This window comes from Oryx dammah, unplaced genomic scaffold (genome assembly GCF_014754425.2).
Source record: "Oryx dammah isolate SB20612 unplaced genomic scaffold, SCBI_Odam_1.1 HiC_scaffold_14, whole genome shotgun sequence".
Lineage (NCBI taxonomy): Eukaryota > Metazoa > Chordata > Mammalia > Artiodactyla > Bovidae > Oryx > Oryx dammah.
In genome coordinates this window covers 4,935,856-4,951,141 of record NW_024070198.1, presented here as the reverse complement: position 1 = coordinate 4,951,141, position 15,286 = coordinate 4,935,856, and the positions used below count along the sequence as shown (strand labels likewise).

General features: G+C 36.2%; 1 protein-coding gene across 8 annotated transcripts in view; it reads right to left on the bottom strand.

Annotated features, from left to right (window-relative positions):
• PCDH15 (protocadherin related 15) overlaps positions 1-15,286 on the bottom strand; it is an 874,191-nt gene that overhangs the window by 217,180 nt on the left and 641,725 nt on the right. For all 8 annotated transcript variants that reach the window (XM_040254669.1, XM_040254668.1, XM_040254664.1 and 5 more), the window contains one exon: positions 11,711-11,827. In XM_040254669.1, coding sequence (XP_040110603.1) covers positions 11,711-11,827 — 117 coding nt within the window. The remainder of the gene's footprint in view (positions 1-11,710; positions 11,828-15,286) is intronic.

The window sequence follows — 15,286 nt, the reverse complement described above, 5'->3', positions numbered from 1 at the left end:
AACAAGAGATGGCAAGAGTGAACGTCAACATTCTAAGAATCAGTGAACTAAAATGGACTAGAATGGGTGAATTTAACTCAGATGACCATTATATCTACTATAGCAGGCAGGAATACCTTAGAAGTAATGGACTATCCATCATGGTCAACAAAAGAGTCCGAAATGCAGTACTTGGATGCATTCTCAAAAATGACAAAATGATCTCTGTTCGTTTCCAAGGCAAACCATTCAATATCACAGTAATCCAAGTCTATGCCCCAAACAGTGACACTGAAGAAGCTGAAGTTGAACGGCTTTATGAAGACCTACAAGACCTTTTAGAACTAACACCCCCAAAAAGATGTCATTTTCATTATAGGGGACTGGAATGCAGAAGTAGAAAGTCAAGAAACACCTACAGTAAAAGGCAAATTTGGCCTTAGAATGTGGAATGAAGCAGGGCAAAGACTAATAGAGTTTTGCCAAGAAAATGCACTGGTCATAGCAAACACCCTCTTCCAACAACACAAGAGAAGACTCTACACATGGACATCACCAGCTGGTCAACATCAAAATCAGATTGATTATATTTTTTGCAGCCAAAGATGGAGAAGCTCTATACTGTCAACAAAAACAAGACCAGGAGCTGACTGTGGCTCAGATCATGAACTCCTTATTACCAAATTCAGACTCAAATTGAAGAAAGTAGGGAAAACAGCTAGACCATTCAGGTATGACCTAAATCAAATCACTTATGATTATACAGTGGAAGTGAGAAATAGATTTAAGGGCCTAGATCTGATAGATAGAGTGCCTGGTGAACTATGGACAGAGGTTCATGACATTGTACAGGAGACAGGGATCAAGACCATCCCCATGGAAAAGAAATGCAAATAAGCAAAATGGCTGCCTGTGAAATAGAAATAGCTATGAAAAGAAGAGAGGCGAAAAGCAAAGGAGGAAAGGAAAGATATAAGCATCTGGATACCGAGTTCCAAAGAATAGCAAGAAGAGATAAGGAAGTCGTCTTCAGCAATCAAGCAAAGAAATAGAGGAAAACAACAGAATGGGAAAGACTAGCGATCTCCTCAACAAAATTAGAGGTACCAAAGGAATATTTCATGCAAAGATGGACTCGATAAAGGACAGAAATGGTATGGACCTAACAGAAGCAGAAGATATTAAGAAGAGGTGGCAAGAATACACAGAAAAACTGTACAAAAAACATCTTCATGACCCAGATAATCACGATGGTGTGATCACTCATCTAGAGCCAGACATCCTGGAATGTGAAGTCAAGTGGGCCTTAGAAAGCATCACTACGAACAAAGCTACTGGAGGTGATGGAATTCCAGTTGAGCTATTTCAAATCCTGAGAGATGATGCTGTGAAAGTGCTGCACTCAATAGTCCAGCAAATTTGGAAAACTCAGCAGTGGCCACAGGACTGGAAAAGGTCAGTTTTCATTCCAATCCCAAAGAAAGGCAATGCCAAAGAATGCTCAAACTATCAAATAATTGCACTCATCTCACAGGCTAGTAAAGTAATGTTCAAAATTCTCCAAGCCAGGCTTCAGCAATACATGAACCGTGAAGTCCCTGATGTTCAAGCTGGTTTTAGAAAAGGTAGAGGAACCAGAGATCAAATTGCCAACATCTGCTGGATCATGGAAAAAGCAAGAGAGTTCCAGAAATACATCTATTTCTGCTTTATTGACTATGCCAAAGCCTTTGACTGTGAGGATCACAATAAACTGTGAAAAATTCTGAAAGAGATGGGAATACCAGACCACCTGACCTGCCTCTTGAGAAATCTGTATGCAGGTCAGGAAGCAACAGTTAGAACTGGACATGGAACAACAGACTGGCTCCAAATAAGAAAAGGAGTACGTCAAGGCTGTATATTGTCACCCTGCTTGTTTAACTTATATGCAGAGTACATCATGAGAAATGCTGGACTGGAAGAAACACAAGCTGGAATCAAGATTGCCGGGAGAAATATCAAGAACCTCAGATATTCAGATGACACCACCCTTATGGCAGAAAGTGAAGAGGAGCTAAAAAGCCTCTTGATGAAAGTGAAAGAGGAGAGTGAAAAAGTTGGCTTAAAGCTCAACATTCAGAAAACGAAGATCATGGCATCCAGTCCCATCACTTCTTGGGAAATAGATGGGGAAACAGTGGAAACAGTGTCAGACTTTTCTTTTTTGGGCTCCAAAATCACTGCAGATGGTGACTGCAGCCATGAAATTAAAAGATGCTTATTCCTTGGAAGAAAAGTTATGACCAACCTAGATAGTATATTCAAAAGCAGAGACATTACTTTGCTGACTAAGGTCTGTCTAGTCGAGGCTATGGTTTTTCCAGTAGTCATGTATGGATGTGAGAGTTGGACTGCGAAGAAGGCTGAGTACCGAAGAATTGATGCTTTTGAACTGTGGTGTTGGAGAAGACTCTGGAGAGTCCCTTGGACTGCAAGGAGATCCAACCAGTTCATTCTGAAGGAGATCAACCCTGGGATTTCTTTGGAAGGAATGATGCTAAAGCTGAAACTCCAGTACTTTGGCCACCTCATGAGAAGAGTTGACTCATTGGAAAAGACTTGGATGCTGGCAGGTATTGGGGGCAGGACGAGAAGGAGACGACAGAGGATGAGATGGCTGGATGGCATCACGGACTCGATGGACGTGAGTCTGAACTCGAGGAGTTGGTGATGGACAGGGAGGCCTGGCTTGCTGCGATTCATGGAGTCGCAAAGAGTCGGACACGACTGAGCGACTCAACTGAACTGATGTCCTTTGAATTATCAAAATAATTTTATATCTAGAAAAACTCACATAACATATATCTTTCTAAAAAGCTAAAGATATATATGAGTAAACCAAGAGATGCAACAAAATGAAGAACTTAAAAATGGGTAAGTCAGAATATAAAAATTTGGCATATATCATATATAGGGTTAAATACATAAATATGTATAAATATTTATAAGTGTGTCCAATAACTGTACCATAAATTCCATAGATTATTTCTATGGAGAGTGCACATAAGTAATTCAAAGAAAAATATAAAAATAAACTATAAAAACTATACAAGTATAAAAATATTAGAAATAAACTATAAAAATAAACTTTTGATAGTCTCAGAAACAAATGGAAAAAATTGATCTCTATATAAATGTCACACTCCAAAGTAACTCAAACACATGAAAATTAAAATGTGAGCAAGTTGTAGGAGAGACAGGCCAATTTACCATGAAGGTTACTCATTTGTTTCTAATCAAAAGAACTAAGGTTCTTCACTTAGCTTGACTGCATTTTCTTTGCCCTGTCTCAAAAATAAAAACAAAAAAACAAGCAAACCAAAAAAAAAACACCTCTTTACCATTTAATTTCCTTTTCTGCATTGTAAATTTCTTCTTTTCATTGGCACATCACTGGCAGATTTCTCTTTTACCCTCTTAATTTTTTTGTGTTTTGTTTTTTTCCCCCCTCTGACTCTTTCCACACTTCAGCTCCTAACCCATCCTCAAAAGGGTAGGAATAACATCTGATGATTTATTTCCAAGTTTCTCTTTCATGGGATTAAGCTTTGTCTCTTGAAACATCTTATTTACTCTCACAGCTTCTGCTTCTATTTAGGTGTCTCCTCTTCCATAATTTTTTCCTGGTGCTTGTACTTCCTTCTTTTCTATCTGTTCCATTCTGGCATCAGATCAAAGCAGCTGTAGCAACCCGGTATCTGCCTCAGGACTCTTCATGGTTTTGTTCACCTGTGCAAAGAATTCTTGGCCCTGTCTTGCCATCTACCTCCAGCCTCTTCTTACCACTATGTGCTGTGCTTTCTTTAGCTTGATGAACCTATAATTCTGGAAAAGTGATGAGCCTCCTGCTGGCCCTGGCACTATGATTCTTGGGTGAGTAATAGTACCCACTGGTGAGTAGGACTCCTTCACTAGCCATGTCCTGACTTAGTCCTTTCAGCTTCCTTGCTCAAGAAAGGAAATCAGACAATTTCTATCTGTAGATGACTGGATTTAGATATCTTGAAATTATTTCAAATCACTTTAATCTGTCCTAGTTTGATCTCATTATTTTTCACCTTAAATAGCTTTCTTTTCTATCTGCCTCATTTATATTGACTAATATAATGAATATCTTTATCACTCCAGCTAAAAACTCTTGATTCAGTTTTCATTGTGTTTTTATTCTGTCTGTGATCTTCAACCTCCTGCCCAATCACTATTAATTCTTTCATTTCAATGACTTTTAAGTATTTCTATTTTCTCAATTTCCATTGTCCACCTTGTTTTTTTAATAATGAAATGAAAGAAATAGTTGCTAGTTTATCTCCTGGTTTTCATTTATTATCTTATCTAATGAATACTACATAACACAGGGAATAAATTCTTTTAATATGTAGCTTTGCTTTCTCATTACCCTGTTTGTAAGTCTTCTTAGTATGTTTCCATTTTCTATATAACAAAGTGAGTTTTCTAAAACCAAATCTGTTATATTCCCCATCTACAAATGAGTCTCTAAGATGGCCCTAACATGTTATTTAAAAAACTAATATTTATTGAATCAGACATAGTTCAAATCATGTTACACAAATTCATGAACACATGAAAAATATTTTTAACTCTAATTTTTGGATCCATTTCCTCTGCCAGTTTCTACTATTGCCACTTAAATGAATCTCCTACATATTCAAAAAGTTGAGTTCCAGTTCAAAGCAGGCTCAGGCCATACTGGGTGACATTCATCTTCCTGTTTCTGGCATTTATTTTACACACTGTTGTTAGGGGAAGCACACTGACTGAAACCGCCCATCCTGGCCAGACACCATAGTAACAGATCATTTGCTTGAGCTGTTTAATACAGGTGGTCCTGGTAAGGAACATGGAACTAATAAGCCACCACCAACAGGAAGAGTTCAGGAAAGGTCAAAAGGAGACACCACATGTCCTACCACCTCCCAGAATCATTGCTGGCATCCATCTAGGCTGCACAAGGTGTACATCACCTGGAAGGACTCAGAATCAGGATGATTGGTTAAAGACAACCCAGAAACTCACCCCATCACCGTAAAACCAGAGACTGCGAGCTACATGGCAAAGCTGTTCTCCTGGGCTCCCTTACCCTACTGCTCTCCACCTCGGGTGCCCTTTCCCAATGAATATCTTGCTTTGTCAGTACACGTGTCTCCTCGGACAATTCATTTCTGAGTCTTAGACAAGAGCTCTTGTCATATTCTTATTTGTTAAGTCAACCATAAATGTTCTCTCATTGATCAGAGGATTCAGCAGCACTATGAAGTATCTGTGTTGTGCTAGGCACATGTTTGACTGCAGGTCTACTGCTCACACACTCAAGGATATGGAGGAATTGTAAAGTAGGTAATGAAGGGAAATTAAAAGCAGAATGGCTTTAAGGGTATTAAAGACAAAAATCCAGATTATAAGAAGTCAAGGTACTCTTTCAGAGCATCTCTCCTCATTTCCTCTGGCAAGTAATTCAAAGTAAAACACATTATTTAAGTTATAAGGGAGACCTATGTGAGCCCCAGAGAACTTGTTGTGTTTGTGTGTGAGTGTGTGTGTGCACGCGTGATTTCCAACTCTGTGAACCCATAGACTGTAGCCTGCCAGACTTCTCTGTCCATGAATTTTCCAAGCAAGAATACTGGAATGGGTTGCCATTTCCTACTCCAGGAGATCATGAGAGCTTGATATACTTCACTCAATTCCCTTGGGAACCTCCTTTGTTGCAGTGTATTGGGATCCTAATCCCAAGGTTTATTCTCACCAAAAAAAAAAAAAAAAAAAGATGATACTTTTGTACAGGCTAAAAACCCCTTAATTTTACAGATATTACTACTTATAACAAAAGAAAAATGTCCTGTTAGCCTTGGTATGCATGGCAGTTTCTTAATTAGAAGAAAACTATTTGCAATCAAAGCAGTTAAATCTAATATTGACCTCAAGTAAAGTTAAGAATATAATTGTTCTTGAAACTAAAATGCACAAGGCAGAAGAAAATGACAGTCTTAACACACTTAGATAAGTCTTTTCTAGACATTAATGGATATGCAGATGATACCACCCTATTGAGAAATCAAAGAGGAACTAAAGAGCCTTTTGGTGAGGGTGAAAGAGGAAAATGAAAATGCTGCATTAAAGCACAACATTAAAAAAAAAAAAATAAGATCATGGCAACCCATCCCATCACTTCATGACAAATAGATGGGGGAAAAAATGGAAACAGTGGCAGATTTTATTTTCTAGGGCTCCAAAATCACTGTGGATGGTGACTACAGCCACAAAATTAAAAGATGCTTGCTCCTTGGAAGAAAAGCTTTGATAGTATTAAACCTAGACAGTATTAAAAAACAGAGACATCATTTTGCTAAGTCTATGTAGTCAAAGCTATGATTTTTCCTGTAGTCTTGTACTGATGTAAGAGCTGGACCATAAAGAAGGCTGAGTGTTGAATAATTGATACTTTTGGACTGTGGTGCTGAAGAAGACTCTTGAGAGTCCCTTGGACTGCAAAGAGATCAAATCAATCAATCCTAAAGGAAATCAACCCTGAATATGCATTGGAAGGACTGATGCTGAAGCTCTGATAGTTTGGTCACCTGATGCAAAGAGCCAACTCATTGCAAAACTGTGATGCTGGAAAATATTGAGGGCAGGAGGAGAAGGGGACAACAGAGGACGAGATGGTTGGATGACATCATTGATTCAATGGACAGGAGTTTGAGTAAGCTCCAAGAGATAGTGAAGGACAGGGAAGTCTTGCATGCTGCAGTCTATGGGGTCACAAAGCGTCAGACAAAACAGTGGCTGAAGAACAACATCAAGACTTTAATCATGTATAAACAGTCTCATAAACCTTTGCCTTTGTATTCATTTACAGCTTAAAATCTAATTATAACCCATTGTCATTCTAAAGATCAAGTCCCAACTGTTTCATTGTATGAGTTTTTTTCTAATTAAGTATGTGAGAACAAAGGGACTCAGGCTAGGCTACCTCATCTCAGTTTTCACAAGCTGACATGCATTGTGAAAATAATTCTTGATTATTTCCCTTACAGCTTTGCTGTGAGGGAAAAAATCCCACTGAGCTGTGTACTTACCCCTGACATGCTCCAGGGTCAGCAAGTGTGGTTAGTAAGCACTGATCTTTAAAACCAGAGTTTCCACTACATTGCTAGCAATAATCTAAACCAATAGAGCAAAACAACACAAACCAGTATGTGGTGAGTGATGACAAACAGATCTGTAGAGATATAAATGGAAAATGACACAGAATAGCCATATTATCTGGTGATAAAAATACAATCTTATAACACTCCCAGCCTTGAATAGTTTTAACTATTGCACACAAAGCCAGCAAGCAGCAAATCATTGATAAAGACAGTTGCTGTTTTCATTTTACTGTTTGCTCTCTACTAATAGATTGCAACAGAATGATTATGTGGAGGGTTAAGCATTTGGAGAAGATCACCATAATTACCTGGCATTATTTGGTGACATGATGACATTTTAAGTCACACATCATAGAAAAGAAAAACTGACCTGACCATCTTTTTTACTCTCTAGAGATCAACAAAAGTGTCCTCAAATGATTGAAAAGGATGTTAAAGTCACCTGTGAAATCACTTTAAAAATAATTTCTCAGGTAGTTTGTCTGAACTCTGAAAGGATAATATAGCTCTCAAAATCTCAGCAGAAGGGAAAAATTTGCCTCACAGATGCAATTATTATCCCTTTATAAAAATACCTTCTGAAAAAAAAAAGTGAAGTGAGAATACTCACTGATTAAAGCCAGTTACTATTGAGAACTACAAGATTGCTTTTCATGAATCATATTAACTTTATAAATTGATGTCAAAACCTAAAAAAGAAGTCTTCAATATATAAATATTTTTCACATGACTATATGCAACTAAGAAAGTTTGTCAAAATTGCTACTATTAAACATGATCCAAAATACTGATTTACTTTAAACAAGAATGCTATAAATTCCTCAGATGTATTAAAAGGAAAGAATTGACACAACAATGAGAAGATGCTCCTCAGTGGGTTCCTCATAACTTCTTGGAAATGAACAAAATGTGTTTATTCATATTTTTCTGTGTCCACTTGCTAATGAAGGCCACTATACTGTGAAGCATTTACCCTGCCCACAAAGAGAACTCTTGTATCATGTGGTTTGGTCCACAGCTTCAGAAAGGATTAAAATATGCAAATGGAAACTAAACTTGGAGTTTTGTCTTGTGACAGTTCAGAACGAGAAGTCTCTGGTGAGCAGAAAGAAAATGTTAGCAATTTTTAATATCCAAAATGATCAGTCATTCACCATACACGTCTCTGGTGAACTACATAATGTCAATGCTGTCATGAAAGCAAGACAGAAAGTAAAAGTCCTAACAATTTTAATTCAAGGGAAAAAAAAATCCTAGAAGACTTTTTTCCTCTCTAGTCACTTTAGGCTTGCACAACATGCATTTTATAATTCTTAATTTATATTCAACAGCAATGCTCTGTCTGGCTTTAAGGTCTTACCCATTTCTCCATCTGATACTTCAAAAGGTTTTACAGTTGCTATTTTCTAGTTTAAAATGGGTGATGCTCATTTCATTCACAAGAAACATGATGCCTTGCCAACCTCTAGAGATGCAAATTATCATTGCAGAATTGTAACAATATCTACTTATATGAGAGGGCAGAAGCAGCACTAAGCATTATATTTGCTTTTTCTTCACTTAATTCTCACAGACGTCAAATGGCCATACTTGGGCCTGGAGACAAGAAGAAATTTGTCCAAGTTCACAAATAACTAAATTTCTGAAGACCTGGCATATTTTGTCAATTCTGAAGAGCATAGAAATAACTGATTATTTATTCAACAAATGTTTCTACTAAGTACCAAACATGGTTAACTGTGGGAAAAAAACAAATTAGATTAAGTTTTGATTCTTGCCCTCAAGGACATTACTTTCTTATTTGGAAGAGAGATCATTAAATAAACATAGTGTTACCTATAGCTACTCACAGCCCAAAGTAGTGAAACTGACTTAAAAGCCCAGATAGATATGAAACTGAAACTATCTTCTTTTAATGAATAAATATTTATAACACTAACAGAATAGAAATGCTTGGCAAGTCCATCCAAAAAATACTTATTCTGTATTTATGGCACTGATATAATAAAAGTGAAAATCAATCATAGCATTTTTAAAGTTCTATAATTTATATTGATATTTTCTAAAAAATTTCATGGAATTAGCTTTTATTTCAGATTGTTGTAGGTACAGCCAATTGTAACTATGCTAATTTAAGGGACACCATTTGTAGCAATGATGGAAAATTCAATGCTGAATACTGGTTATGCCAATAGCTGAAAGTGTTTCAAGGATTAAAACTCAATCTCATAATATATTTGCTAACTGAAAGACACATGCTCAGTATTCCAGTTGGACAACTGGCATCCATCTTTCATCTACTGAAAAGATAGAATTAGATATTAAAAGTTAAAAAAAAATACTATTGGGAATACAAGCCTATGAGCTTCTTTAATATGGCAATTGAGTCTGGTAAATTTCCATAAACAGGTTTTAGGAAGTGAAAAGGAGAACTTCTCTCTATGTAAATACTTTATATAAGTAATATGACTTATTTAGAAAAGAGACAACAGAACAAGACAGCTTCTTTCACATCACCACAGTGACTGAAAGTCACTGCAAGGTCACAAGTGACAAAAGTGAAGTAGGGATTTTGCCACCCACAATAAGACTGTCCCACATAGGTGAGCAGCAGGCCTACTGTTAGAATCTCATCATTAATGTCAGGAAACTTAACACTATCTTAAATTCTGTGCTAATGAACATTTCTTAGAAATATGAGTATTTTAAGATGCTGTATTTGCTTATGAGAGGGTTCAGGGCACTTTGCCCAAAATATGTCACTTGGGCATGTTGATTACTTTGAATTAAAGTTACTTAAGAGATAGTGTAAGAAGGACACGTCTACTATTTTGTCTCCCGGAAAGCAGAACATAAATCTTCTGTGTGAAAGGTATCCTCTCTATACCAAGAGAATGCGAAAACCTTACTGCCAGATACAGGGAATTCAAGGACGACAAGGCCATGTAAGCAAATCTCATTACTTCTTTACTAAATGACTACACCAAGCCCAAACCCATCATTTTGTCAGAAAAAATAAAAGCTGTCTGCTCTAGTCACTTCTTCAAGCATTATATTTTTATGAGCTCCTGTATGTACAAATTTAAATTTGTTTTCCTCTTGCTAATCTGTCTTATGCCAATTTAATTATTAGATCAGCCAGAAAACTTAGAAGGGAAGTAACGAAAATTCTTCCTCCCCTATATTTACATAGTGCTTTATAGTTTCTATGTGCAGTTCAGTTTTCCCTATGAGATTGTCAGTTTCTGGAGAGCAAAACCTGGTTAGCACAGTGATCACTATGGAGCTGGTGCTCAAAACACATATCTTGAATTGAATTGAACTGTATTCCTAATTTTAAAATATTTTGTACCTCTGACAGTTTACTTAGACAAACCACAATTTCACATTCACCATCTCTATTGGTGTGTTCAAGGCTCTGAAGTTTTGCCTATCATATTGCCCAAGATTCAATAAATCAATTTCAAGGACATTTTAATACATTTGAGAAAAGGGACTTCTGAGTGAAAGGTCATTGCTTTCATGTTAACATTATTATTTCTTAAGACCTCACAGTTACAAAAGACTATATAGCTTGTCATAACTGAAGCTGAAAAATGTTATGACTGTTATTCATATTTTATTAAATAAATAGCATTACATAAATACTGCTTATATTAGCAACACAAAACAGACATTTTAAGTCACTTATAAAATTGAGGTCTTTTTCTATTTTCTTACTTTTCTAAACTGGTTTTATTTTAATACTTTTAACATTTTTCTAGAATTTATCAGCTACTGACTTTTACTACAAGTTCACCCAAGATAAAAAATTCAAATCTTCATCATCCAACTATTATGAGAATAAATAATTACTATGTAAAATACTCTCGTTATTTCTAGAAAGTATTTTTATACAAGTACTATTAGTTTTATATGCTCGCTTCAATACATTAAGAAATGATATTAAGCAAAATTTACCTCACTTCTGCTATAATTTAATTAGAAACCCTCTATCTTGAAAGGCAATTTAGGACATCTATGAGAATCTATGAAACATGTTCTAAAAGCAAGACAATTTTAGCTTACCAAAATGAGCACATTCAATGTAATATTGTTATATGTTGATTTAGTGTTTGCTAATGACATGTAAATAAGATGGAAAACACTTAAGGATAAAACTTATCTAGGCTAAACTAAACCTATGAAGTTCCAAATAAAGAAACTGAATTATACTTATTGCAAATGTAGATAATTCTTTATATATTACATAATTATCATTAGTATTAGATAAACTGACAAATACTAAATATTGAAACACAGTAAAACAAAAACCATATCCTTAATTATCTAAGTTCAATAATAATCACTTGAAATATGGTCTATACCTGTGTGTGCAACAGGCAAGAGTGCATCAAATATGAGAGAGTGGATAGAGTGGAACACACAGACTCATTGTGCTGTCTTGGGAACTGGGTCAATTGTAAGTGTTAAAATTTTCTCCCTTTAGTTCAGAGTATTAATCAATGTCTTCAACTTACAGGTGGGTCTGCATCTTCAGCATAAACAGTCGTTATAGGTGTACCCTTGACAGCATCGGGAGCCACCATTCCTTTGTAGATTCGTTTACTAAATACTGGAGGGTAATCATTCATATCCTGTAAGACACAATGAAGAATTTAGTGCTCTGTTTAAACCAGGTCACCTCTTCATATCACACAACCCACTTGCCACTGTCAGCCTTCCATCCTCTCAATTCCATTACCCTCACTTCAGAATGGCACCCCAGAGAAACTACTAGAGACCCTATACAATATTAAGGAGTATGAAGCCTACCCCATTCTACTGAAGCCCATTCCACTCAAGTAAACAGCCTGTCTCACCACCCATGTGCCTCTAGAAAAAGCTTTCAGATATTGTATGATGCTTGAAATTTTCTCTAAAGATGCTTCTAATGGTATGATGTAGTTCTGAACTTTTAAGAGTAGGAACACATTTCATTAAAAATACCCTTCTATGAGACAGGTGTTGAAGATGGCATACACACACACACACACACACACATATATATTGTTTTGTTGTTGCTTTTAAAGAAAGCTCTTTAATGTTTCCATTGCAATTGCAAATTCTTTATATATTTAGCATAATAGGATGATTAGAGCATTTCAAATGCAAATTGTGAGATATCCTTTGATGCCATTTTACATTTTTACAAACATAAAATGATTAAAAGATGTTTTCCCTATAGCACACTACAATAACGACACATAGGATTATATGTTCTTAGTCAGAAATCATGTTAATTTATTTAAAGATTTTTTCAAAGTGATTTATATGTATCTTTTTAATTTTCACAATTCAGTGATATGAGTTATTCATGTTTATTCACTAGGTGATATTTATGAGGTTCCCCCCATTTTTGTGACCCAATGCTAGGCACTGGAGATACTGAAGTGACTCAGAAAAAAAAAAAAAAAAAAGTTCTTGAATTTGTCATTTAACTACCATTTGGCAGGTGAAGTTACTGATTCTGAAGATAGCATAGTGACATCTGCCAAACTAATCTACTGGTTTAGCAAAGCCACAAATTAATCTGGTCTCTTGAATTTAATGTTTTATGGAGAATTGCAAATCCTTTTTTCTTAAAAATAATGATTATTAACCTGGAGGATTGATCTTTCTCAGATTTACTTTAAAAAAAATGATTATACCCTGCATTGTTTTGGATACTCTGACTCAAACATGATTGAGCTCAAAACTAAATGTGTTAGTTATTTTATTCCCCAGGCCATTCTTTTCTCACTTGATTATTCTACACAGTCTTTGGCATTTGTTCTGACACAAAATTTTTTTTTGCATCATGTAAACTGAAAATATACAAATTAGCTGATTATAAACACCCTTTTTGGCAAAGAGGTCAGGACAACTGGATCATAAACAACTGCAATCAAATTGAGCTTGCTTTTCACAGTAGAGCTAACATCTGAGTTGTATATCTGAAAAACCCTGCAGACTCTCGTAAAAGTTGGAGATGTTGAACTATAAGCAAAACTGAGAAATGTTCAAAAAGTACATCATTTCCTTGTTTTGACATGCAGTATTCACAACCTCTACAATGAAGAAGACTTCCTTTATATAAGATGAGCTTTAGAATCTGAACAAGTAAATAAACCTAGGAAGCACTTGTTCTCCATAGTGAGGACAGCGGAAGGTATTGATCTTCAGGTTCCAGGCATGGGGTAAATAAAACATTTGCATGCACATTTCTTCCTGCTCTTTTCAAGAGCGCTAACTGTTTTGAGTGAATCTTGTAACCAAAGGGGTGGAACTCCTCTTGTGCCCCCTAAATCATAGTTTCTGAAGGTTAGAAAAGCAATCCAACTTTGTGATTTTTCTGTACATGAGTTTCCCAAATCACATAAAGTCAGTACATTCCTATGAATTTTTTTCTCCTTTATTCTCCAAGGGGATATTAAAAATCTTAATGTTACAGGCATGTTTTGGGTTAATTCAACTATCACAGGGGGAAAATATGCTTTTTCTTAATTATGTCAATACAGCTACTAACAGTGCTGAATACAGTAACATATTTTTCTATTTTGTTGTCTTGGAAAATAGTCACCAGGTCACTCACCTCCTAACTGAACACACAGTGGACATTTTTATAATCTGGCTTCATAAACTGATTATACAGAAACCTAAGTTTGTAAATTGGTATCCCTCCTTTAGTCTACTTGTCATTGACAGAATGGAGAATGAATCAATGCTGTCACTGTAGCTGTATATCTTTTTTCTGGCATACTGTACATATTTTGAGGTTACAATCCTTCACCATGGCTAAATTGTGTAGCCAATGCACACAGTTCTTGCACAATCCGTTATTTCAGATGAGAGAATTTATTGGAATGCACAATACCAAATAGAATAATCAATAGTTTATTATATTTATGCTCCAGGGATGTTTGAAGAAAAAGGTATATAAATCTGCCTTTGTGCAAATGCTCTGCTACTGCTGCTGCTAAGTTGCTTCAGTCGTGTCCGACTCTGTGCGACCCCATAGACGGCAGCCCACCAGGCTCCCCCATCCCTGGAATTCTCCAGGCAAGAACACTGGAGTGGGTTGCCATTTCCTTCTCCAATGCATGAAAGGGAAAAGTGAAAGGGAAGTCTCTCAGTCGTGTCTGACAAATGCTCTACTATGCAGCAAATTAAGGATAAGCTCCGCTCTCCAAAAGCAAGCTCTTTTCTGTTGTCAATCCTTCCACTAGAGGGCATGATTGACAAAAAGAAAATGTCCTTTTCTGTCCTCGTTAGCAATTTTATCAAGGCCTATAACAGTTTGCTTTCTGTGATTATAATTTTTGTTGTTCTGAACAAAAAAATTCTTTTCATGTTTTTAAAGAGCATTCTGAATATTACCATGGTTCTCAGCTGGAACGAAGCCTTGATCTTCTTAGGAAAAAAAAAAAAAGTCATGTGAGTTAGCATAATTAGCTCCCATGTATCAAGCAACTGAAACTGCACCTGAATGTACAGCTATCTAAAAGGAGAAAATATGTTTATTTATTTTCCAAATTCAAGTTAAAATAATCACAGAAGCCATTTCTGCTTTGGCAGACCACAGAGTAGATTTTAAGCAATCTTTTCTAATGAGTAAAACAGGAACATAGGAAATTGCTGGTGAACTTACAAATTAATGTCAGGTTCTCTTTTTAAAGATAAGCGAGATGATACAATTTTTGATGTCTGGAATCATGGGTTAAAAATTATTCTAGATAAGAGGCTTTGCCTTGATAGAAGAGTACTAACCAGTGATACTTCCATCATCTTTGTTAAATGGTGATAATATAGAGAATGCCAGTCCTCATCTCAAACTCTTATGCACACTCTGTAACGAGATCAGGTGGTGAGGTGGTGTGTGCCAGTGGGTGGAATGACTTCTGTTAAACTCCTCCATTACTGTCTAGCATTAGCACTAGAACCATCGGCTACCTGCCTCTAAAATCCTTTAAGGCTTATGGACCTGATGCCTCCTTTGCTTTGGCAAGAGGACACAGTTGATTTTTTCCCTCTGTCTGTTACTAGTTCTGTTTCCCAGAACCAGACACACTCTCTTT